Source organism: Erinaceus europaeus, chromosome 21 (assembly GCF_950295315.1).
Source record: "Erinaceus europaeus chromosome 21, mEriEur2.1, whole genome shotgun sequence".
In the NCBI taxonomy this organism is placed as follows: domain Eukaryota; kingdom Metazoa; phylum Chordata; class Mammalia; order Eulipotyphla; family Erinaceidae; genus Erinaceus; species Erinaceus europaeus.
The window spans coordinates 27,460,959-27,483,549 of NC_080182.1; the positions used below are offsets into that span (position 1 = coordinate 27,460,959).

General features: G+C 58.1%; 1 protein-coding gene across 4 annotated transcripts in view; it reads left to right on the forward strand.

Annotated features, from left to right (window-relative positions):
* FGD5 (FYVE, RhoGEF and PH domain containing 5) overlaps positions 1-21,467 on the forward strand; it is a 43,735-nt gene extending 22,268 nt beyond the window's left edge. For 2 of the 4 annotated variants that reach the window (XM_060180641.1, XM_060180644.1), the window contains 17 exons: positions 2-32; positions 2,888-3,033; positions 3,596-3,752; positions 4,273-4,360; positions 5,018-5,068; positions 5,180-5,238; positions 5,726-5,797; positions 6,587-6,655; positions 7,130-7,213; positions 9,594-9,673; positions 10,330-10,423; positions 10,639-10,776; positions 11,365-11,494; positions 13,947-14,077; positions 17,000-17,128; positions 18,844-18,998; positions 20,534-21,467. In XM_060180641.1, the coding sequence (XP_060036624.1) occupies positions 2-32; positions 2,888-3,033; positions 3,596-3,752; positions 4,273-4,360; positions 5,018-5,068; positions 5,180-5,238; positions 5,726-5,797; positions 6,587-6,655; positions 7,130-7,213; positions 9,594-9,673; positions 10,330-10,423; positions 10,639-10,776; positions 11,365-11,494; positions 13,947-14,077; positions 17,000-17,128; positions 18,844-18,998; positions 20,534-20,570 (1,651 nt within the window). In that variant the 3' untranslated portion in view covers positions 20,571-21,467. Of the gene's footprint in view, position 1; positions 33-2,887; positions 3,034-3,595; positions 3,753-4,272; positions 4,361-5,017; positions 5,069-5,179; positions 5,239-5,725; positions 5,798-6,586; positions 6,656-7,129; positions 7,214-9,593; positions 9,674-10,329; positions 10,424-10,638; positions 10,777-11,364; positions 11,495-13,946; positions 14,078-16,999; positions 17,129-18,843; positions 18,999-20,533 lie in introns of those variants that run through there. The other 2 variants (XM_060180643.1, XR_009547076.1) reach the window with 2 other exon arrangements.
* The last annotated feature ends 1,124 nt before the right edge of the window (positions 21,468-22,591 follow it).

Consider the following 22,591-nt stretch of genomic DNA (forward strand, 5'->3'; position numbering starts at 1 on the left):
GGTATGTGGAGCTGCTGCAGCACCTGCACCTGGTGAGTCCTGGCATCACTCACAGAGCTGATGGCCTGTACCAGCCCGGGTGTGGGGCATACAGAACTGGCATCCGGGGACAGAGAGCGCCGTGTACACAAGTTTCTGGAAGGCTGTTGTCGCTTCCCAAATCCATCTGCATGCCCAGGGGTGACGTGTTTTGCACAAGGCAGAGAAGGGGGGTATCTTGTCACCCAGGCAGGGCACAGCAGCCTGAAGCCCCTGGTGAGGAGCCCCTGAACCCCAGGGGGTGTCTGACCTGGACCCTCGGCCCCCCCCCCTGCAATTTGCCCATGGGACAGCCCAGAAGGGCTCTGCAGTTTGACCCAGTTCAGAAAACTTTTTTTTTGTTTTATTTTATTATTTTGTGTTCCTGATATTTGACAGGACAGAGAGAGATGGAGAGGAGAGGGGGAGACAGGTACCTACAGACCTGCTTCACTGCTTGTGAAGCTTTCCCCTCTGTAGGTGGAGAGTGGGGGCTTGAACCCCGGTCCTTGTGTATGGTGACATGTGCTCTCTACTGGTTGTGCCCACCACCAGCCTGCCCAACCCCTCAAGCACTTCTTGCACAGGAGGGGGGAGGGGTGGAGATTGAGGACGCAGGCCCCCAGGAGCACACTATCTGGGAAAGGAGACAGATGTCCTTGGAAGTGACTGTCAGTCCTGGCAGGCTCCCCTGAGGTGGTGAAGTTGCTGGGACTGAATCACAAGGAAGGGCGGGGCAGCAGAAGTCTGGAAAGGGGAGGCTGCTGCTCCTCCAGCACCCCCCCTCAGCCTATCTCCACTGCTCATGTCACCAAACTCATCTTTCCAAGACCATCAGAGCGGGGCTCGTCCAGGTCGGAAGGTCCCAGTGACTGAGCCCGGATCTCAGGTCCAACACCCCACTTGTGTGTCACCATGAGTCATAGGTTCCAGCCGCCTCAGTCCCCCCGCCCCCACCATTGCAGGGACCTTTCTCTAGGCCTCGTGCCATAGAGGCCCCTCTGGAGGTGACATCTGCCTTGCTGTCACTGCTACCGGGGGAGGGATGTCAGGTCCCCAGGACGGCACCTCTAAGCCACTGAGCAGTTGAGCCTCCAGAGGCCCGGCCCCCTGGGCCTCCCCTGTCCCCTACCTTACAGGTCTGTCAGGGGCCAGGGAGCCCCTCAGGGTGACAGGGCTGGACCCTTGTGCTGACTGGTGGCTCTGTGATGAGGGCAGAGTCTGTCCATCTCTGTTGTCCATCTCTGCTTCCCACCCTCTGGAGAGACATGTGGTCTGGCGTCTCAAATGGCAGGGAGGAAGAGATGGTGACCCCCCCCCCCCCATTGCTGGAGACTTGGAGACACCTGAGGGGCCTTTGGCTGGAATGGCAGGTCCAAGTGGAGTGTCCGCCCTCACAAGGGTCAGGCCCAGGAGGGGAGCTGGCCGAGGGGCAGGGCCCAGCCCGCGAACCTGAAAATGCCATGGACAGCACCAGGGCACCCTGGGCAGGGGGGCAGGAGAGCAGGGACTTTGGTGCTGTGTTTTCTGAAAATAACAGGGTGTAGGGAGAAATTGGGGATGAGGAGGCAGCACAGGGGTTCTGCATAAAGACTCTCCTGCCTGAGGCTCTGAGGTCCCAAGTTCAGTCCCCAGCACCACCATCAGCCAGGCACTCATCCTCACATGGCCACATGATGACCAGCCGGGCAGCTGGAGGGATCACTGTCCCTCTTGGGCATCTCCGACCCAAAATCTGTCGGGAACCCCCTTGCTGAGGTGCTCTGGGCTTCAGCATCCCCACCTCCAGGGCGGCTGCCGGAACCTTGGGTTCTGGGGTGTCCCAGGACTGAAAAGGCTGCCCCCCAGTAGTTGCACATCATGTCCACCTTGTGCCACCACAGTCAGGGGGGCTGAAGAGTCATTATGGCCTGGGGGGGGGGGGCTGGCGGCCCAGCTGCTCCTATGTCCCCAGCGGCCATCAACACTAGAACTGGGCAGAGGGGAGCCTAAGTGGCCACGGGGGGGTCAGTGTCCCAGCACCTGACAAGGCCACAGCAGAAAATAAGCCAAGTCCACATCTCAGGATGACCCAGAGTCCCCCATTCAGGGAGGGGCATTGGGAGTCGGGTTAAAGACACACCTGGCTGAGTGTACACATCACCATGTGCAAAGACCTGGTTCGAGTCCCCGATCTCCACGTTCCTCTCAATTTCTCTCTGTCCTATCAAAGTCTATAAAGTTTAAACAGTACTTAAAAAAAAAAAGTCAGGGAGGGCTGGATGGTGGCAGTTCTGGTTAAATGTGCAGAAGGACCCAGGTTTGAGCCCCTGTTTCCCACCTGCATGGGGGAATCTTCATGAGTGGTGAACAAATCTGTAGGTATCTATCTTTCTCTCTCCCTATCTCTCCCTCCCCTCCCCTCTCAATTTCTCTCTGTCCTGTCAAAACAAAATAGAAAAGAAAAAAAAACAAAGAAGGAGAAGTGGCTGCCAGGAACAATGGATTTGTAGTGCAGGCACCGAGTCCCAGGGATAATCCTGGAGGAAAAAAAAGTCTGTCTCAGCCTGGTCCCCCGGCTGACGGGTCTTTGCAGAAGGGGTGAACAGGGTCCTGGCCACCGTAGGGTGGGGGCACCCCCCGATCCCATGGGAAATAGGCAGGGAGAGCCAGCCAGCCCCCTTAGTGCTGGCCATGGCCCCAGCCCCCAGCTGTGTGTTCCCAGCCCAAGGGGGGACAGTATGGAAGATAGAGGCCAGGGAGGGGGGCGGCAGGGGGGACAGAGTCGAGTGGGGGGACAGACGGGCATGGCATGAGTGAGGATTAGGCCCACTCTCATCCCAGTCCAGGGGCCCCTGCCGTGCCCCCCCAACACCCCTCTGTGTTTCAGGACTTCCACGGAGCCATGTCCCGGGCGCTGGGTGAGCTGGCCTCCGAGGACCGTGAGGAGCTGCTGCGGGGCTTGGGGGAGCTGCCCGCCCTCCACGCGCTGCACCGCGGGCTCCTGGCCGCACTGACCAACAGGCTGCTGAACTGGTGAGCCACCCGCCTCCTGCAGGTCCAGGCTCAGCCCCCCTGAGCCCCATGTTCCCCCACAGGCTCAGGCTAGCCCTCCTGAGCGCCCCCATCCCCCTGCAGGCCCAAGCTCAGCCCTCCTGAGCGCCCCCATCCCCCTGCAGGCCCAAGCTCAGCCCCCCTGAGCCCCTTGTCCCCCCTGCAGGCCCAAGCTCAGCCCCCTTGAGCTCCCATATCTCCCAAAGGCCCAGGCTCAGACCCTCACAAGCTCCCCATCCCCCACAGGCTCATGCCCAGTCCCCCAAGCCCCCTGCCCCCCTGCAGGTCCAGGCTCAACCCTCCCTGAGTATTCTGTCCCTCAAAGGCCCAGGCTCAGCCCCACTGAGCCCCTCATCCCCCCAAAGGCCCAGGCTCAGCCACTCACTGAGTCCCCCTTCCCCCATAGGCCCAGCCTGAGTACCACCCCCAACCTCCCACAGGCCCAGGCTCAGCCCCCACCCCACCCCCCTGATCCCACACTGACCAAGGCTGACCCCTGACCCCCTGGGCCCCCTCCTCTGAGCCTGACCCCAGTCCCCCCCAGGGAGGGTGAGCAGCAGGTGGCAGACATGTTCCTGGCACGGGAAGCCGCCTTCGAGCACCACAAGGAGCTGCTGCGACACCTGGACAGTGGCCTGAGCCTGCTGGCCGGTCGCTGCCTGCTGTCCCCCCGGCTGGCCGCCGCTGTGCGTGGGTTCGAGGTGGGTCCTGACCCAGGGCTGGGAGGAAGTGCAGGGGGCCAGTGGTGGCCGCAGAGCCCTGGCCAGCGGGTGCTGCCCCCCACATTACCTGCAGGGGGCTGTGGGGAGGAAGTAGTCATTGCACAGCACCCCCCCACCAGTGGCTACTGGGTCTCCTGGCCATGGGGGAGGGGAGTTGGGGGAGCACTACCGATAACACAGAGGGCCTGGGTGGGTCAATCTAGGAGGCCTGTGGTCCGGGAGGTGACGCAGTAATAAAGCTTTGGACTCTCAAGCATGAGGTCCTGAGTTCAATCCCTGGCAGCACATGTACCAGAGTGATGTCTGGCTCTTTCTCCTCCTATCTTTCTCATAAATAAATAAAATCTAAAAAAAAAAAAAAAAAAAAATCTAGGAGGCCTGTCTGGAGGAGGGGAGCCAGCTTTGGAGACATAGCATGGTCACAAGGCTAAGTGGGGGGCTGCAGAGTGGGAGGACCCCAGTGGGGTCTCTGACCGAGCTGCCCCACCCCCACCCCCAGCAGAGCCTGCAGGGAGGCGGCCAGAGCGTGAAGCACTGGCTGCTGAAAGTGGCCCAGCGCCCGTTCCAGTACCAAGTGCTTCTCACAGGTAGGGGTATGGGGGGGGGGGGGTTGGGGGACACTGCGGGGCTGGGGTCGGGCACCTGGTGGGGATGCTGAGATCTGGTGGGACTGGGTACAGGAGGGGCACTGTGGCCTGAAACAGCCCCTTCTGGGACAGCCCCCACTCCAGCTCCACAGACCTCCAGAGCCTTGGGGATATTTCTGTTCAGGCCTGCCCCCCCACCCCCGCCCTTGGCCTCTGGTCACCTCCTGCTTCTGGAAGCTTCTGAGCTTCCCCCCTCCCCCCACCAGTGGGTTCCCCTCCTCCTGTCCCTCTCCCCTCTCCTCTCCTTTCCCCCTCCCCCTCTTTCCTCTCCCCCCTCTTCTTCCCCTTCCTCCCTCCTCCCTTCTTCCCCTCCCTCTCCCTATCCCCCTCTCCTTCCTTCCCCCTCCTCCTCTTCTTCCTCCTCCTCTCTCTCCCTCCCTCCCTCCCCCTTCCCCAGTATATAGAGTGGACATTGGAGCAGGGCCATAGTGATGAACCTTGCAAGGCCCCTGGGTTTCCTGGAAGCAGGTACCCTGGTCTTGTGCCAGCGTGATGGAGTGCAGGGCAAGCAGGACCCCGCTTTCTGGAACCTTCCATCTGCCTGGGGTGGGGGGTAGGGCTGCCTGGCTGACTGGCTGCTCTGCCTTCTGCCTGCAGATTACCTCAACAACCTGTGCCCAGACTCCCCGGAGTATGACAGCACCCAAGGTGAGGGGCCAGCACCTTAGGTGAGGGGGGCCTGCACCCAAGGTGAGGTGGTCCCATGCTAGGGCCTTGGGGAATGGGGGGAACAGCACTGAGCCTCCCTCTGGCCCCCAGGTGCACTGAATCTCATCTCCAAGATCACGGACCAGGCCAACGAGAGCCTGGAGCAAGGGGTGAGTACCCCCACCCTGGGGTCCCTGAGTCACCCCTGCTGACAGCCCAGACCGGTCCCTTCACAGATGGACACAACTTCTGTCCCTCTGAGCCTCCTGGAGCCCCCTGCCCCCCCCCCAGCCTTAGCAGGGATGGGGGAGTCTAAAGCGTGTATCCCCTCTGAGTATCTCCTGGTGTCCACCTGGACTTAGGAACGGGGGACAGTCCTGCATACCTGTCACCTCTGAGCACCTTCAAGTCTTTTCCGGGCTTTGGGGAGCCTGGCTGGGAGTCCATGACAGCAGGAGATGCGGGAAGCAGGGGACGTCCCCAAGGCACAGGGGCCACCGGCCTGGACCCCTGCACCTGGCACCAGCTGACCTCACCTCCCACGCCAGAGCTGGGGGGGGGGGGCTCAGCTGCACTCTTCCTGCTGAGCTGAGCTGAGTGAGCAAGTCCCATTGGGTGGTGACCAGCCCCGGGGGCCCTGCTCAACTGCCCCTCTAGGAGAACCTGCAGAAGCTGGTCCATGTGGAGTACAGAGTCCAGGGAGCCAGCAGCCTGCTGCAGCCAGGAAGGGTGAGTGTCGGGCGGGCTGGGAGTGAGTATGAGGAACTGTCCACTGCACTGAGCTGGACAGGGCTGGACTGGACCTGGCCCGAGGATCTGTCCACCATGCCCTGCTGGGTGTGAGGGGCTGTCCACTGCGCTGGGCATGGGGGAGAGGGACGCTGGCTCTGGGGGGGGGCTGCCAGGGCTCAGGTGACTTGCCCAGCTTGGTGCTCCTGCGGCTGCCCGCTGGACTGAGAGGCCCTGGGCCCCAGTCAGCCACTTCTGGGCAGTGGAGGGACATCCCTGAGCCCCCCAGGACCCCCAGAACCCCCAGGAGCCTGTAGAGCACTGTTCCTTGAACTTCAGACACTGAACATTTTTCAAGACTGAAAAATGACATTTTCTAAAAGTCACGTTTGCCCACTTTGAAGCTTCCGGATGGAAAAGCAGAGCAGAGACCATAGGGTGGGGTGGAGGTGGACTTGCTGAGTGTGTGTGTGGGGGGGTCAGGGGGTGTGCATGCTGAGCCTGTGTGGGACCAAAGGGGTTCCGTGGGGGTTGGGCATCCATGCTGAGCCTATGGAGGTCTGAGGGGGGAGTCGGCAGAGAGGGGTGCTGTGCTTAGCCTGTAGGGTGCCACGGGGTGAGGCCGTGCCAGTCCACTCTACACTCTGGCCTCCCTGGGTGAGTGGCCCCGACCGTGTGGCCCCTGGGGCGGCTCTCCCTCAGGTGTTCCCTTGGCCGGCACTGTGAGGAGTGTGGGTGTCTGGCGTGCCTCCCCAGCCGTCAGCTGACCCCAGGCCTCCCTTGTCCCAGGAGTTCCTGAAGGAGGGGACGCTGATGAAGGTGACAGGGAGGAGTAGACGCCCACGACATCTGTTCCTGGTGAGCTCCTGCAGTCGGGGCTTGAACCCAGGGCCTCAGGCACAGTGAGAAGTGTGGGACCCTGTGATGTTTCCACCAGTGGTGGGGGAGGGTCATCACACAGCAGAGATTCTGCTGCCAGTGGGCCCCTGGGGACAGCCAGGTGGGGTCACTTTCACATGTCCCTGGGGGTGGCCAGGTGGGGTTACCCTCATGGACCCCTGGGGACAGCCAAGCAGGGTCACCCTCACAGCCCCTGAGGACAGCCAGGCAGGGTCAAAGGCCTCTGGGGACAGCCAGGTGGGGTCACCCTCATGACTTCTGGGGATGGCCAGGTGTGGTCACAGGTCCCTGAGGACAGCTAGGCGGGGTCACCCTCATGGTCCCTGGGGATGGCCAGGTGGGGTAGCCCTCATGGCTTCTGGGGACAGCCAGGGGTCACCCTCATGATTCCTGGGGACAGCCAGGGGTCACACTCATGGCCCCTGTTCCCAGATGAGCGATGTGCTGCTGTACACTTACCCGCAGAAGGATGGCAAGTACCGTCTGAAGAGCACGCTGGGCGTGGCAGCCATGAAGGTGAGGGCCTGTGGGGATGGGGCGAGCACAGCCCTGCACTGGGGGGCTCACAGCCTGAGGGAGGAGGGGCCCCGGAGCTGAGCTCCCCTAAGGCACAGCGGGAGGGTGCTGCAGTTTGTGCAGGGAAGGGAGCCAGAGGGAGGGCTTCCTAGAGGAGGCCAGCACTTCAGTCTGGGTGATCTCTGGGCGGAGAGTAGGGACAATGCTGGGGAGGTGGGCATCCTGGGGGCAGCAGGGGCTGATGGAGTCTGAGACTGCAGCTCAGCCCTGCATGTGTGTGGTGGTACTTGTTCAGATGTATGGTGAACCCCCCCTCAGACCCAGCTGGAACCCGCATGTGCCCCGCCCAGCCTGTCCACTCTAGGGTGTCTCTCATCTTGTTTCTGTGTCTCTCTGGCTAAACACAAAGCAACCTAGGGGGTGGAACTGGGTGACTCCACCAAACAGCGACAGGGATGACAGTAACAACGACAACAACAGTCACAGCAGTGACAATGACACAGCAGTGGGAGGACCCTTCCCACAGGCTGAGGTGGACACAGTGCTATGAAGGTGCCATGAAGGTGACATGAAGGTGCCCCATGCCAGACTGAGGTGTCCAGTGGCATTGACACTGTCAGGTTACACTGTGGACACCACCTGCCTATCTCCAGAATTTTCCTTCCCTCAGTTCCTTTTTGTTAAGAAATTAGTTATTGAGGAGGCTGGATGGTGACGCACATTACACATTACAGTGTGCAAGGGCCAGAGTTCAAGCCCCCTGATCCCCACCTGCATGGGAGAAGCTTCATGAGTGGTAAAGCAGGGCTGCAGGTGTCTCTGTCTCTCTCCCTCACAACCTCCTCCTCCCGTCTCAATTTCTCCCTGTCCTATCCAATAACAAAACACTAAAAGAAGAAGAAATTAGTTATTGAGGGCTGGGCGGGGGTGCATGGGGTTAAGTGCACATAGTACTAAGCGCTGGCATCCGTGCAAGGACCCAGGTTTGAGCTCCAGCTCCCCACCTACAGGGGGAAAGTTTCACAAGCAGTGAAGCAGGGCTGCAGGTGTCTCTCTGTCTTGACCTCTCTATCTGCCCTTCCCCATCTCAATTTCTCTGTCTCTGTCCAATAAATACAAAAAATATTTTTTAAAGAATTCTATTTAGAAGCAAGTCTGCAGATGTTTCTCTCTCCCTCTCTACCTCTCCCTCCTCTCTGTTTCTCTCTATCCTATTCAATAAAAAGGAAAAAAATGACTACTAGAAGCCGTAGATTCGTAGTGCTGGCACAAAGCCCCAGCAACAACCCTGGAGGCAAAAAAAAAAAGTTATTGAGCGGGGAGATAGCGTCATGGTTCTGCAAAGAGACTCTCTGGCTTAAGGCCTCAGAATCCTAGGTTTAGTCCCCAGCACCACCCTCAGCCAGAGATGAGCAAAAAGAAAGTGCCAGAGAGAGATGCTGGGGCTTGAACTCTGTGCCTGAGGGCTGCACTTGGTCTACTTCATCCTCATATGCCAGCAGGGGGCACCTGGAGCCCTGGACATATGCAGAGCCTCACTGAGGGCCTGCCTATATGTTCATGGGGAGAGGGAGGGAGGGGACACTGTCGTGACAGCTCCTAGGTGTGCCTGGGCTTGAACCCAGGGCCTCACCACAAGTGAGGTCTGCCTGGTCTGAGTTCACCGCCCCCTTCCTCTCCTGCTGCTTCCTGATGGTTGTCCTGTCCCCAGTCCACTTCCTGCTGTGTGACTGGTGGGGCAGGCAGCCTCTACCATGCTGGCAGCTCCTCCCTGGGCACTGTGTCCACCTCAGCCTGTGGGAAGGGTCCTCCCACTGCTGTGTCATTGTCACTGCTGTGACTGTTGTTGTCGTTGTTACTGTCATCCCTGTTGCTGTTTGGTGGAGTCACCCAGTTCCACCCCCTAGGTTGCTTTGTGTTTAGCCAGAGAGACACAGAAACAAGATGAGAGATACCCTAGAGTGGACAGGCTGGGCGGGGCACATGCGGGTTCCAGCTGGGTCTGAGGGGGGGTTCACCATACATCTGAACAAGTACCACCACACACATGCAGGGCATATGGGTACAGACGTGTACAGAGTGGTGTGCACGTGTACACGTGTGAACACACATGTAGCATACACCAAGCTACCCGCTTCTGTGTGATTACTGATACATGCGTGTACTGTTTACATATGTGTACATTCTGTGTGTGCACAAGTTCACTCACATAGCACCCACCATCAAAGACCACCCTCACCTGTGAGCACAACAGCCACGGGGGCAGTGGTGGCCAGAAGGCTGCAGTGGGGGGAGAAGGTTCTAGGTGGGGATCAGGAGAAGATGCCCGTGGGGGGAAGAGAAGGCTCCAGGTGCGGCCCCCCTGAACCTCCTTTTGCAGGTCAGCCGACCGATGCTGGACAAGGTGCCCTATGCCCTGAGGATCGAGGCCCCCGAGTGCTGCCTGACACTTTCTGCGAGGTGGGGGGCTGGCCCCTGGTGGGGGAGGGGGCACAGACACACTGCTCTCTCCCAGAATATGCCACTTTGTCATCTGGGCGCCCTTCCACTCCCCCGGGGCACAGCAGCAGGATGAGGCTGTTGTGGGGAGGACAGCCAACGGCCACCACGCTCAGCCCTTCCCGGGCCGGGCAGACACTCCCCTCCCCTGCACCCCTTCCCCTCTCCCAGCCTCTGACCCCACCATCCATCCCCTTCTCAGTCCTCTGAGCCTGCACCCGGTGCCCCGCTCTCAGCCCTCTGACCTCGGACCCTCAGCCCTCTGACCCCGCCCCTTTCACCAGTCCTCTGACCCCGCCCACAGCCTCTGACCCCGCCCTTTCTCTGGCTCCGCCCACAGACTTCTGACTCCGCCTCTTTCCCAGCCCACCGACTCCTCCCGTCAGCTATAGCCGCCCCCCGCCCCCCCTCGCCATGGTTTCTGCCCCCAGCTCTGCCAGCAGCACCACCTGACCCTTGCTCATGTCCCCTGAGCCTCAGGGAGGGGGGATGTAGATCATGCCTGCCCACAAGACAGCTAGGGGACCTTGGGGTGGCACTCTGAGCTGGGCGGGGAGCGGGGGGAGATGGAGGTATTGGGGGTCACTCGGAGGTGAGCAGCCCCTGACTGCCCGCAGCTCCTGCGTGGAGAGGGATGAGTGGCTGAGCTTCCTGAGCAGAGCAAGGCCGGAGGACAGCAGGGCCCCGGGCACTTTCCAGCTGGGTGTGGAGGTGAGAGGGCTGGGGCCCCCAGTGTGGAAGTCAGAGGACTGGGACCCATATGGAGGTGAGAGGGCTGGGACCCCATGTGGAGGTGAGAGGGCTGGGGACCCCATGTGGAGGTGAGAGGGCTGGGACCCTCAGTGTGGAGGTCAGAGGGCTGGGGACCCCCCCCCAGGGCAGCCTGTGAGGAGGGGTCCAGCAGGGTCCACACACCTCCCCCACAGGTGCGCGAGCGTCTGGGGGGCAGCCTTGGGGAGCGGCCCCCCACCCTAGTGCCTGTCACCCACGTCGTCATGTGCATGAACTGTGGCTGCGACTTTTCCCTCACACTGAGGCGCCACCATTGCCACGCCTGCGGCAAGGTATTGGGACAGGGCACCCCACTCCTGACACCCTGCCCCCCTGCACTTGTGGTCCTAGAGACTCAGTGCTGGGGTTCAGGGCTCAGATGCACCCCACAAACAGACCAGCACACTGAGCTCTGCACTCACCATTCCTGCGGCACATTTGAAGTTGCTTGGCCAGGTAGTGGGACACTCGGTAGAGCACACCTGTCAGCATACTGAAGGACCCGGGTTCAAGTCCCTGTTCCCCACCTGCAGGGGAGAAGCTTCACAAGCAGTGGAGCAGGTCTGCAGGTGTCTCTGTCTGTCTTCCCCTCCCTTGTCAGTTTCTCTCTGTCCTGTCAAATAGAAGGAAAAAAAAGAAAGAAAAGAAAAAGTGGCCACCGGGAGTGGTGGATCTGTAGTGCCAATACAGAGCCCCAGCGACAACCCTGGTGGCAAAAAAACAAACAGAATAAACAACTAAATAAGTAAACAACTGGGAGGCTGTGGGGCTGTGCACAGAGCTCAGGATCCCTGGAAAGGGGTCGGGGGGGGGGGGGGGGGGGGGAGAGGCAGTGGCCCTGAGTTCAAGTGGGAGGGTGACCCTTAGACGCCCGCCCACAGATCGTGTGCAGGAACTGCTCCAGAAACAAGTACCCGCTCAAGTACCTCAAGGACCGCCTGGCCAAGGTCTGCGATGGCTGTTACGGGGAACTGAGGCGGCGGGGCGGGGACGGGCCCGGCCTCTCGCGAGGTGAGCACCCCCGGGCCCCCTTGGCCTTCGGGGTCCTCTTCGGTGGGTGGGGTCTGCATCAGAGCATGGGCATTAGCTCACACCAGTGCCGTCTCCCCAAATGAGACCTCTTGGAGAGCAGAGAGAGAGATGTTTGCGGGGGGGGGGGGGGGGCGCAAAAAGGGTTGTCTCGACCACTGCATTTAACTTTTATTTATTTTGGAGAGAAATAGAGAAATCAAGTGAGAGGGAGAGAAAGAGACAGAGACACCTACAGCCCTGCTCCACCACTTGTCAAGTGCCCCCCTCCGCAGGTGGGAAGCAGAGGATTGAACCCGGGGCCTTGCACATTGTCGCGTGTGCCTCTTTCCAGTGCACCACCACCCGCCCTCTCGGCCTTGGCATCTCATGCCATACCAGGGGGTGAGCCCAGGGCCCCAGGCACATGAGACCCCACCGCTGAACAGCCTCTCCCATCGACCTTCTTTTATTTTTAAATTTTATTTTAAAAACTCTGTTTACCCGGGGCCAGGCAGTGGCGCTCCTTGTGAGTGCGCACATTACAGTGCATAAGGACCCAGGTTTAAGCCCTGGCTCCCCACCTGCAAGGGAAAAGCTTCTTAAGTGGTGAAGCAGGGCTGCAGGTGTCTCCCTATCTCCTCCCTCTCTATCTCCTCCCTCCTCTTGATTTCTGGCTGTTTCTGTTCAATAATAAATAAGTAAAATAATATTTAAGAAAAGATCTGGGGGCCACATGGTGGCCCACCTGGTTAAGCACACACATTACAGTGCACAAGGACCCAGGTTCAAGTTCCAAGTCCCCACCTGCAGGTGGGGACAAGTGGTGAAGCAGTACTGCAGATGTCTCTCTGTCTCTCCCTCTCTATCTCCCTCTGCCTCTCAATTTATGGCTGTCTCTAGCCAATAAATAAATAGGTAGTTTAAATAATTAAAATAAAAGATCTGTTGAAGGCTGTGCTGTGGTGCTGCCGGTAAAGCACACATAATACGAAGTGCAAGGACCTGCACAAGGATCTGGGTTCGAGCCCCTGGCTCCCCACCTATAGGGGGAATCTTCACAAGTGGTGACACAGGTCTGCAGATATCTCTCTTTCTCTCTATTTTCCCCTCCTTTCTCAGTTTCTCTCTGTCTTGTCCAAAAAAAATCAGGAAAAAAAATGGTCATTGGGAACAGTGGGTTCGTAGTGCAGGCACTGATCCCCAGCAATAACACTGGAGGCAAAAAAAAAAAAAAGTTACCCATCAATGAGAAAGAGGGCAGAGAGGGAGAAGGAGAGAGCCAGAGAGAGGAGAAGCAGTACTGGGGATTGAACTCGGAACCCCGTGCTGGAGTCTAAGGCTCTAACCACTGTGCAACCTCTCAGATTGTTCCAACCTTTGAGACACATATCATTCTTTTTTATTTTATAAGAATTTATTTATTCATGAGAAAGATAGGAGAGAAAGAACCAGACATCACTCTGCTACACATGCTGCCGGGGATTGAACTCGGGACCTCATGGTTGAGAATCCAACGCTTTATCCACTGCGCCACCTCCTGGAGCCCATCATTGTCGTCGTCATTATGGCAGTGGGGGCGAGGAAGGGAGAGCACCACCAGCTTTACTTGCAGGACGTGCTGGGGCTTGAACCCAAGGCTCCAGGCTTGTGTGTTAGCTGACTCCCTATCCTGGCCCAACTTCTTCAGTGCTTTTATTCCCAATATTTATGGGGACAGCTCTTTTTTGCTGCCTCTCTGCCACTGGGCCGCATGCCTCTGTGAGCCCACCACTCCTGGGAAACTGGTGTATCCCTTTAATCTCTGAGAGAGACAGAAATGGGGAGAGACAGGGAGAGGTGGAGAAAGGGAGACAACACAGCATTGCTCACGGTGAGCGGGGCTTCCCCTGGGCCAGGTGTCCCCATGTGCTGGCCAGGGTTTCTAACCTGGGTCCTCACACGTGGTAAGGTCTGCGCTTTACCAGGTGAGCCACCTCCTGTCCCTGGGTCTGTCCTCTGTTTCTTAGAGGGGGAGAGATTGAAGGCAGAGAGACAATGGGGCTGCAGAGACATGTAGACAGGGGAGATGCCCCCCCATCCTTTGTCATCACTGGTGCTGGGGCTCAAACCCAGGGTTCACATTGAAAGGGGTGTGTGTGTGTGTGTGTGTGTGTGTGTGTGTGTGTGCGCGCGCGCGCGCTATGCCAGGTGGCATCTCCCCCAGCCGCCGCCCCCCCCCCCCGTTCTGCGGGGTCTTTGGGGAGAAGGATGGTGCTGGTCAGAGAGCAGGGGAGTGGGGGGGGGCAAGATGGGCAGCTGATTGGTGCCACAGCCAGACCCCTCCTGTCCTTCCCATCTCCACCTGCTGGAGGGCCCTCCTGGGCCTGGGTTCCACCACCCACCCCCCCAGGCCTGGCCTTTGCTGACAGGCCTTTGCTGACAGGTGGGCGCTCACCCCACCTGTCTCCCACAGCGCGCCCTGTGAGCATGAGCTTCCCCCTGCCCTCTGCACGCTTCTCCAGTGGCACCTTCTCCTCGGTCCTGCAAAGCTTCAACTCGTCCCCCTTCCGGAAGCAGAGGAAGGTGCCCTCGGCTCTGAGCGAGGTGAGGCCTGGGGCTGGGGCAGCCAGAAGGGAGTCCCAGAAGGGGGCTGGGGCTGGGCGGTGGGGAGGACTCTTGATTGCAGGGGGCAGCGCCTGGTGCCCTCGGGTGCCCTGAGAAGCTGGCCCAGACACCACCAAGATGAGCCTCCTGGTGGCTGAAGAAGTCACCTCTCTCCCGACAGTGGGCTTGGGACAGGGTCCTGTGGTGCAGCTCTACCACTGGCTTGGTCCCTCTGCACAGTCACCCTTGAGGGAGCAGGGAGGAATGAGGAGAAGCCTGCTACCTCCACCCCACACTCCCTCAGCCCCACTCCACTGTCAGGGTCCTTGTGGAACCTTCTGGAAGGGCAGTGCAATCACAAGTAACTGTGGGTGCGGGGCCTCTCGGTCTGTGCTCACCCCACAGCGCCCACATGGGCTGCTGTACCTGGCACAGCTGTGCTGCCACTTCACACCCGCCAGGCACACAGTCCATCTTCACACCGAGTGGCTGTCCCTGTGTCACCCCATCCCATCCCCACCTGTGACTGTGCCTGTGTCACCCCCACCATGTCCCTGCCTGTGACTGTTCCTGTGTCACCTCCCCGTCCCTGCTTATGGCTGTCCCTGTGTCACCTCCCCCTGCTCCCTGCCTGTGACTGTCCCTGTGTCACCCCCCGGCCCCCACCTGTTACTGTCCCTCTGTCACCTCCCCAGTCCTGTCCCATGGCCGAGGGCCTCCAGTCCCCACTGTAAAGGGAGGATGGCAGAGCAGAGGGCTCCTGGCCTGGCTTTCTCCTCTAAACCCAAATGGCATTCCTGAAGTCTCCCCTGTCTTGCTCTCTCTGCCTTCCTCTCCTGTCTTGTTCTCTGTCTTTTTCTCAGTTTTGACCTAGGAGTGGAGCTGAGATTTGGGGAGAGGGTCACTCCCTGCCCGGTCACTAGCAGAGCCTGGAGTGGACCCCAGGACTCTGTGTCCCAGACCTTCCCCTCAGTTTAGACTGGCACCATTCCCACAGCTCCCAGGCTGCTTCCTCATCCAGAGAGAGACAGGCAGAGACAGAGACAGAGGGAGGGAACCGCTCCTGTGTGCTGCTGGAGCTCGAGCCTGGGCTGCGCACAAGCCTCTGAGTGTCCCTGCAGCCCTGGGGGTTGGTTGGCTTGTTTTGCTTGCTTCGTTTCTTTAAGATGTTTTTACTTATTTTATTTGATTTTTGTTTTATCTATTAGGGAAAGTGAGCAAAGGGGGGCTAGGCAGTGGCACACGCGGCTAAGGGCACATATCTCCATGCACAAGGACCCAGGTTTGAGCCCCTAGCTCCCCACCTGAAGGGTGGACACTTCTCAAGTGGTGAAGCAGGTCTGCAGGTGTCTCTCTGTCTCTCTCCTTCTCTATTTCCCCTGCCCCTCTCAGTTTCTCTCCTGTCAAATGAAAATAGAATGGAGAAAAATGACCTTGAGGAGCAGTGGATTTGTAGTGCTGGCACTGAGCCCCCGTAATAACCCTGGAGGCAAAGGGAGAGAGAGAGAGACAGAGAGAAAGAGAGAGAGAAGTAGGAGATAGAGATGCTGTCTTCTGCTCTGCATGCAAGTGGAGGCTGGGATTTGAACCCAGGTCCTTGTGCATGGTGACAGGTTTGCTGCCCGATGCCCCCATGCTCTGTTTCTGTTCCTCCGTGGGAGAGTCATTGGCACTTGTCCTCCTTTCCTGAAGCCAGTGGCACAGCCGCTAGATGGGAGAGCAGGGCAGTGAGGTGCACAGGTGGGAGACAGCTGAGCCAGGAGGGTACATTTTGCCATGTACGGGGACCCAGCTGAGGGCCTCCAGCCCCTCATGGGAGCACCAGGCAGAAGAGAAACTTTTAAAAAGGTGGTGTGAGCTGTGGCCTCTCTCTTCTCTCTTTTTTTAAAAATTTTTTATATTAGGTAGAGACAATAAAAAATTGAGAGGGACGGGGAGATAGAGAGGGAGAGAGACAGAGACACCTGCAGCCCTGCTTCACCACTCACAAAGCTTTCCCCCTGCAGGTGGGGGGCAGGGGTTCAAGCCCAGGTCCTTGCGCTTTGTAACATGCGCTCAGTCAGGTGCACCACCACCCGACCCTCATCTCTCTGCTCTCTGTCTCTCTCCCTCTCTGTCTCTCTCCCCACCCCCCTCTCTCTGTCTGGAAAGAGAGAACAGGAACTTGTGAGGAGGTGGGATCCCACGGGTCACCACACCCCAGCGAAGCCCTTGGTACCTGGAGGGAAAACAGTGTGCATAGAAGCTCACCAAGGCTCCTCCTTTACCGAGAGGACCAGGGAGGCCAAAACAGGTCCGAGCTGATTAGGGGCCAGGAGACAGCTCACCAGGTAGGGCACATGCTGGCCATGCCCACTGTCCAGACTCGAGCCCAGGCTCTAACTGAGAGAACCACAGACGAGGGGAAGATCTATTGCAATAGTGACTCTCTCTGCTTCTCTGTGTCTCTCTGTATCTCTGTGTCTCCACCTGAAACAAAAAGGAGAAAGTCCACCAGGAGTGGTGCAGTCACACCTAGATTTGATCCTGGAGCTGTCAAAAGATATACAGACATATAGTAGATAGATAAATATATAGAGGATGGATGGATAGATAGATAGATAGATAGATAGATAGATAGATAGCCAATAGAAAATTGATAGCACAGAACGGAGTTGGTTGCCATCATCCAGTTCCTGTGAGCCTGGCTGAGGGTTGAGGAGGGCAGCCACTAGGGGGCAGCCTTGGCAAAGGCAGCTGTTCCTGTTCTGTCACCTGCCTCCTCTCTGTCTCCTGCCGCCTCCCTCTGTCCCCCGCTCCCTCTTTCTGTCCCCCTCCCTCTGTCCCCTGCCCCCTCCTTCTGTCCCCCAACTTGCTGTACCTCAGGGGAGCCCCTCCCCAGCCCTGGACCCCTGGCCTGGCCCTGACCTCTCTGTCCCCCAGGTGTCTGCATCGGGGGAGGGCTCAGCCATCAGTGGTTACCTCAGCCGCTGCAAGAAAGCCCGGAGGCCCTGGAAGAGGCTGTGGTTTGTCATCAAAGGCAAAGTGCTGTTCACCTACACGGCCAGTGAGGTAGGGACCCAGGTGACACCCGGGTGGGGGGGCAGAGGTAGGGCCCTGGGTATGCTGTGATGCCTAGGGGCCGGGAATGACAGGGCGGCAGGCAGCAAAGGATCTAGGGGTTTCTGGGAATAAGCAAGTTAGGAAACAGTCCCCCCGGGACAGGGGCAGGCAGTGACAAGGAGCCCCAGCACGGAGACAGGGAGGCCCATCAGCAAGGAGAGAGCTGCTGTCCCCAGGCCAGAGGGCACTGTGCACAGACCTCCCTGTTTACACAGGCATGTGGGAAGGGGTGTCCCAGCTCCCAGGGTCAGAGACGGCGTCTGTCCTGCTCAGTCACCCTGTGTGGGCATCTCTGAGGCTCTGAAGGTCAGGCAGCTTCAGCCCTTGCAAACACCTGGGCCTGGAGGTTTCATGACCCAGCTCTGAGCTCTGGGCTGAGCTTAACACTTAACCTGCACACCCTGACCTACAGATTCTGCCCCACGTGGTACCCCCTCCCCTCCCCACTCCAGCTGCCCCAGGGGTCCTCCTGAGGACCCAACCTTCCCTATGGCCACCTCCCTTTGCCTGGGAGAGGGGAACCAAAGCCCAGTGGGTAGATCTGGTGACTCAGGACAAGGGTGCAGGATGTGTGGCTCAGTGGGCGGGGCAGGACTTGTGTGACAAGAGCCCAGGGTCTGGCCTTCCTGTGCTAGGCTGGCACTCTGCTTGTGCTATTTCACACACTCTCTCTCTGCCTGTCTCTCTGCCTCTCTCTCCTGCCCCTCCCCCTTTTATTTTTCCAGAGCACTGCGGAATTGAACATGAGTCTTTGGAGCTTCAGGCTGGAGAGACTCTGCATAACCTTTATGATATCTACCCCCCTCCCCCTCTGTCTGTCTTTCTCTATCAAATACAAACATTGGCGGGGGAGGGGGTGGCAGATAAGGCGCCGGAGTCTACAGCTTGGGATCCTGAGACCCACTCGCCATCCTGAAGCCCACTTACCATCATGGGGCCTTGTGCTCTCTGGGCTCAGCTCCTGGGATGCTCAGAACTTTCCAGCACTCCCCTTGCTGAGGGGATCAGGGAGAAGACAAGCTGAGGGTGGGAAGGGGGCAAGGGGAGGACAGGGGCAGCTCCAGAGCTCAGAGGGAAATGGAATCTCTGTTGGAGGCTGAGTGGGGCTGCAAGGCTGTCTGTCTGTCTAGCTGCCTCTTGGGCAGAGGGGACACCGAGGCTTCAGTGTGGGAGGCGGCATCCATGCTGCCACCATCACAGGCCTGGTGGGCTGAGCATTGAGTCCTCTCAGTCATGACCCACAGTCTTTATTTATTGGATAGTGACAGCCAGAAATTGAGATTAAGAGGGAAGTAGAGCAAGAGAGAGAGAGAGAGAGAGAGAGAGAGAGAGAGAGATACCTGCTGCCCTTACTTGGATTCTTAGATCAGAAGCCAACCTATAGAAAACCCTTCACCACTCAAAAAGCTTTCCCCCTGTAGGTGGGGACTGGGGGCTTGAACCTGAGTCCTTTCGCATTGTAACATATGTGCTCAACCAGGTGTGCCACCACCTGGCCCTTCTGTGTCTCTCCTTCTCTGTCTCTCTCCTCCTCTCAATTTCTGTCTCTATCAAATAAATAAATGAGTAACTTACTTTAAATCCTTAAAATCAAACATTGAGTGAGCTGGGTGTAGCCAGAAGCCCGGCTGGCTGAGCACTGTTCCCCCCCTCCGCCCCCCCAGGACGCCGTGGCGATGGAGAGCCTTCCCCTGCTGGGCTTCACCATCGCCCCAGAGAAGGAGCAGGGTGGCAGTGAGGTGGGGCCCGTGTTCCACCTCTTCCACAAGAAAACCTTGTTCTACAGCTTCCGGGCTGAGGATGGGGGCTCAGCGCAGAGGTACGAGCCCCCTGGGGGTGGCCGAGGGTGTGGGCCTGGCGCTCACACGGCTCCTGCTCTGAGCCTCGGGCAGCACACGGGAGCCCAGGGGTGGCGTCTGAAAGGCCCATGATGGTGGTGAGTGGTGGGGTGTCTCGTCCTTCCTCTTGTCTCTCCCTGCCTCCTGCCCCAGTGAAGAATGGAAACAGGGTGGGGGTAGACAGCATAATGGTTATGCAAAGAGACTTTCATGCTTGATGCTCCAAGGTCCCAGGTTCACTCGCCTGCACCACCATAAGCCAGAGCTGAGCAGTCCTCTGGTAAATTTAAAAAAAAAAGAAAAAAGCAAGAGAAAGGAAGAAAGAAAAAAAAGAATGAAAATAGTTGGCCCTAGGAGATCACTGGTTGGGGTGTGGCCTGAGGCCCTGGCATCACTAAGAAAAGTTAACAAGGCTGGGGAGACAGCACAGGGTTCTGCTAAAGACCCTCCTGGCTGAGGATCCAAGGCCCCAGGTTCAGTCCCCAGCACCACCATCAGCCAGAGCTCAGCAAGATTCTAGTTTCTTTCTCTCTTGATGATGATGTTTTTTTATTTTTTTATATTTATTCCCTTTTGTTGCCCTGGTTGTTTTATTGTTGTAGTTATTATTGTTGTTGTTATGGATGTCGTTGTTGCTGGATAGGACAGAGAGAAATGGGGAGAGTAGGGGAAGACAGGGGGAGAGAAAGACAGACACCTGCAGACCTGCTTCACCGCTTGTGAAGCGACTCCTCTGCAGGAGAGCCGAGGCTCGAACCGGGATCCTTATGCCGGTCCTTGGGCTTTGTGCCACATGCACTTAACCCACTGCGCTACCACCTGACTCCCGATGATGATGTTTTAAAAGAAAAGTTGACAGGACAGGGGTGGGAGGAGCCAGGCAGTAGCACATCCAGTTGAGTGCACACGTTGTCATGAGCAAGGACCCTAGTTCAAGCCCCCACTCCCCACCTGGGGGTGGGGAGCTTCACAAATGGTGGAGCAGGGCTGCAGGTGTCTCTCTGTTTCTGTCTCCCCTTCCCCTCTCAATTTCTCTCTGCTTCTATTTAATAAAATAAAAAGGAATAAATAGCCACCAGGAGTGGTGGATTTGTAATACTGGCACCATGCCCCGGGATAACCCTGGTAGAAAGGAAGGATGGAAGGAAGGAAGGAAGGGAAAGCAAGATAGACAGATAGATAGATAGATAGATAGATAGATAGACAGATAGACAGATAGATAAAAACTGAGCTGTTGTGGAGGGCACCAGCTCTGGGCCAGAGCAGATGGGCAGATGTGCCCAGCCCTCACCTGAGAAGATGTGGGTGAAAGACGCTGGTTTTGCCAGAGCCAGTTCCCATGACCCTGTCCTATCTCAGTGTAAGGTCAGTCCCCTGGCCCGAGCCACTCCTTACATCTTATCTCAGGCCAAGGTCAGACCGCTGGCCCAAGCCAGTCCCCATGTCCCTGTCCTGTCTCAGGCCGAGGTCAGTCCCCTGGCCTGAACTGGTCCCCACACCCCCTGTCCTCTTGCAGGTGGATCCAAGCCATGGAAGACGCCAGTGTTTTATAGCATCACCAGTGGGGGGACTCGGGGACACCGCCCCACCCGGAAGCCACCCATCTCTGACCGTTGGAACCTCGCCTGGAATTGGCCAGAGCCGGAGCAGCCCTCTCTTGCAGCTTCCCAGGGGGATGGTCACATTGGCACCCCCATTCAGGGGGCCTGTGTCCTGACCTGACTGTGGGCACAGGCTTAGCCGCCAAAGGCCCTGGAAGCCATCCCTGCATGTGGGCTTGGGGTGCAGGCCCTGCCACCACTCTGCTGCAGGGACCCCACCTCCATGCTGTGTTGTATATGGACAGCTGGGCTCTTGCGAAGAGGGCAAGCACCCTTGCTGGGAGCAGCCACTCACCCAGAGGCCAGCGGCTAGGGGCAGTCCCACTGTGTTGGCATGTGTGCAGGTGTTACTCGAATGTACCCACCTGCTTGGGGTCCCCCAGAGCCCACCTGGCTCAGCTGAGGTTAGGTCTCACTCCTCAGCAGCAGGGGGAGCACCCCTGGCACCCCACCTGGAGGAGGTGCCCAGATTTAATTTATTGCTTGCCTTCTGGCCGAGTCCAGGAGAGCTGGACCCACCCCAGTGTCTCTGGTGCCCGGAGAGAGACAGAGACAGGAGAGATGGCATCCACAGGTGGCCTCGAAGTCAGGGCCGCCAGTTCTGGGTGCTGGGAAGGACACACAGACTTAAGCCACCCTTGGGTGCCCGGCCCACCTCCCCCCACCCCCTGGCTGATGACAGCCCAGACGTGCTGGGAGGTTCTGAGGGGTTTCATGTTGCTGGACCATTGTCAGAAGCTGCTCGCGCCTTTTCTCTGCCCCCCCCCCAAGCATTTGCTGGAACTTCTGTAGAAGCACGTCCCTCCGGGAGCGGTGCCCATTAAAGGTGTTCAGGGCTTTCTGGTTGGAGTTGGCAGCCCCAGGTGCTGTCCATGTGAGCGCCAAGGGACTAAGGTCTTAGACTGGCCGTCTTTCTGAGGAGTCCTGGGTTCGTCTGCCCTGGGCCATGCCCTCACCCTCCGGGGTCTGCGCTTCCCACACAGCTGTGTTGAAATCCCACCTCCCATGGGTTCCTCTGAACTTTCAGTGGGGGATGGACGGACAGACAGGCCTAAGGGCTGCATTCATGACACACAGCTAGGAGAGGCCCAAGAGCTTGCTCACCTGGCAGGGTGCTGGGCCTGAGGGCATCTTAGGTTTGAACCCCAGAACCGTGCACAGCAGCCAGAGGCACTGGGGGGAACTCCAGGGCTGTGCTGTCAGTCCCTCTCTCTGTCCTCTCAGTGGCAAAATTGGCCAGGAGACACAAGGCTGTGCACGTGTGAGACCCTGGCTCCTTGGAAAGCAAAGAAAGAAACGTGCTGGGTGGGAAGAGAGAGGGAGAGAGAGCGTACTGGGTGAGTTCGTAAATGGCAGCAGAGCCCCTGAATGGGTGAGTGAGCAAGTGAGTGACTGAGTGAATGAATGAATGAGAGAGTGAATGAGTAGGGGGCTGGGCAGTGGTGACTGGGTTAAGTGCACAAAGTACGAAGCACAAAGACCCACGTAAGGATCCAGGTTTGAGCCCCCGGCTCCCCACCTGCTGGGTGGTCGCTTCACAAGTGGTGAAGTAGGTCTGCAGGTGTCTCTCTTTCTCCCTCTCTATCTCCCCCTTCCTCTCTCAGTTTCTTTCTGTCCTGTCCAATAAAATGAAAAAAAAATGGCCACAGGAGCAATGGATTCATAGTGTAGGCACTGAGCCCCAGTGATAACCCTGGAGGCAAAAATAACAGTAAGTGAGTGAGTGGATGAGTGAGTGAATGAACAAATGAATGGGAATGAGTGAGTGAGTGAATGAGTAAGAGAGCTAGTGAGTGAATGAATGAATGAGAGTGAGTGAATGAAAGAGAGTGAGTGAATGAGAATGAGTGAGTGAATGAATGAATGAGTGAATGAATAAATGAGAGTGAGTGAATGAATGAGTGAGTGAGTGAGAGTGAGTGAATGAATGAATGAGAGTGAGTGAGTAAATGAGTGAGAGAGACCTGTCCTTC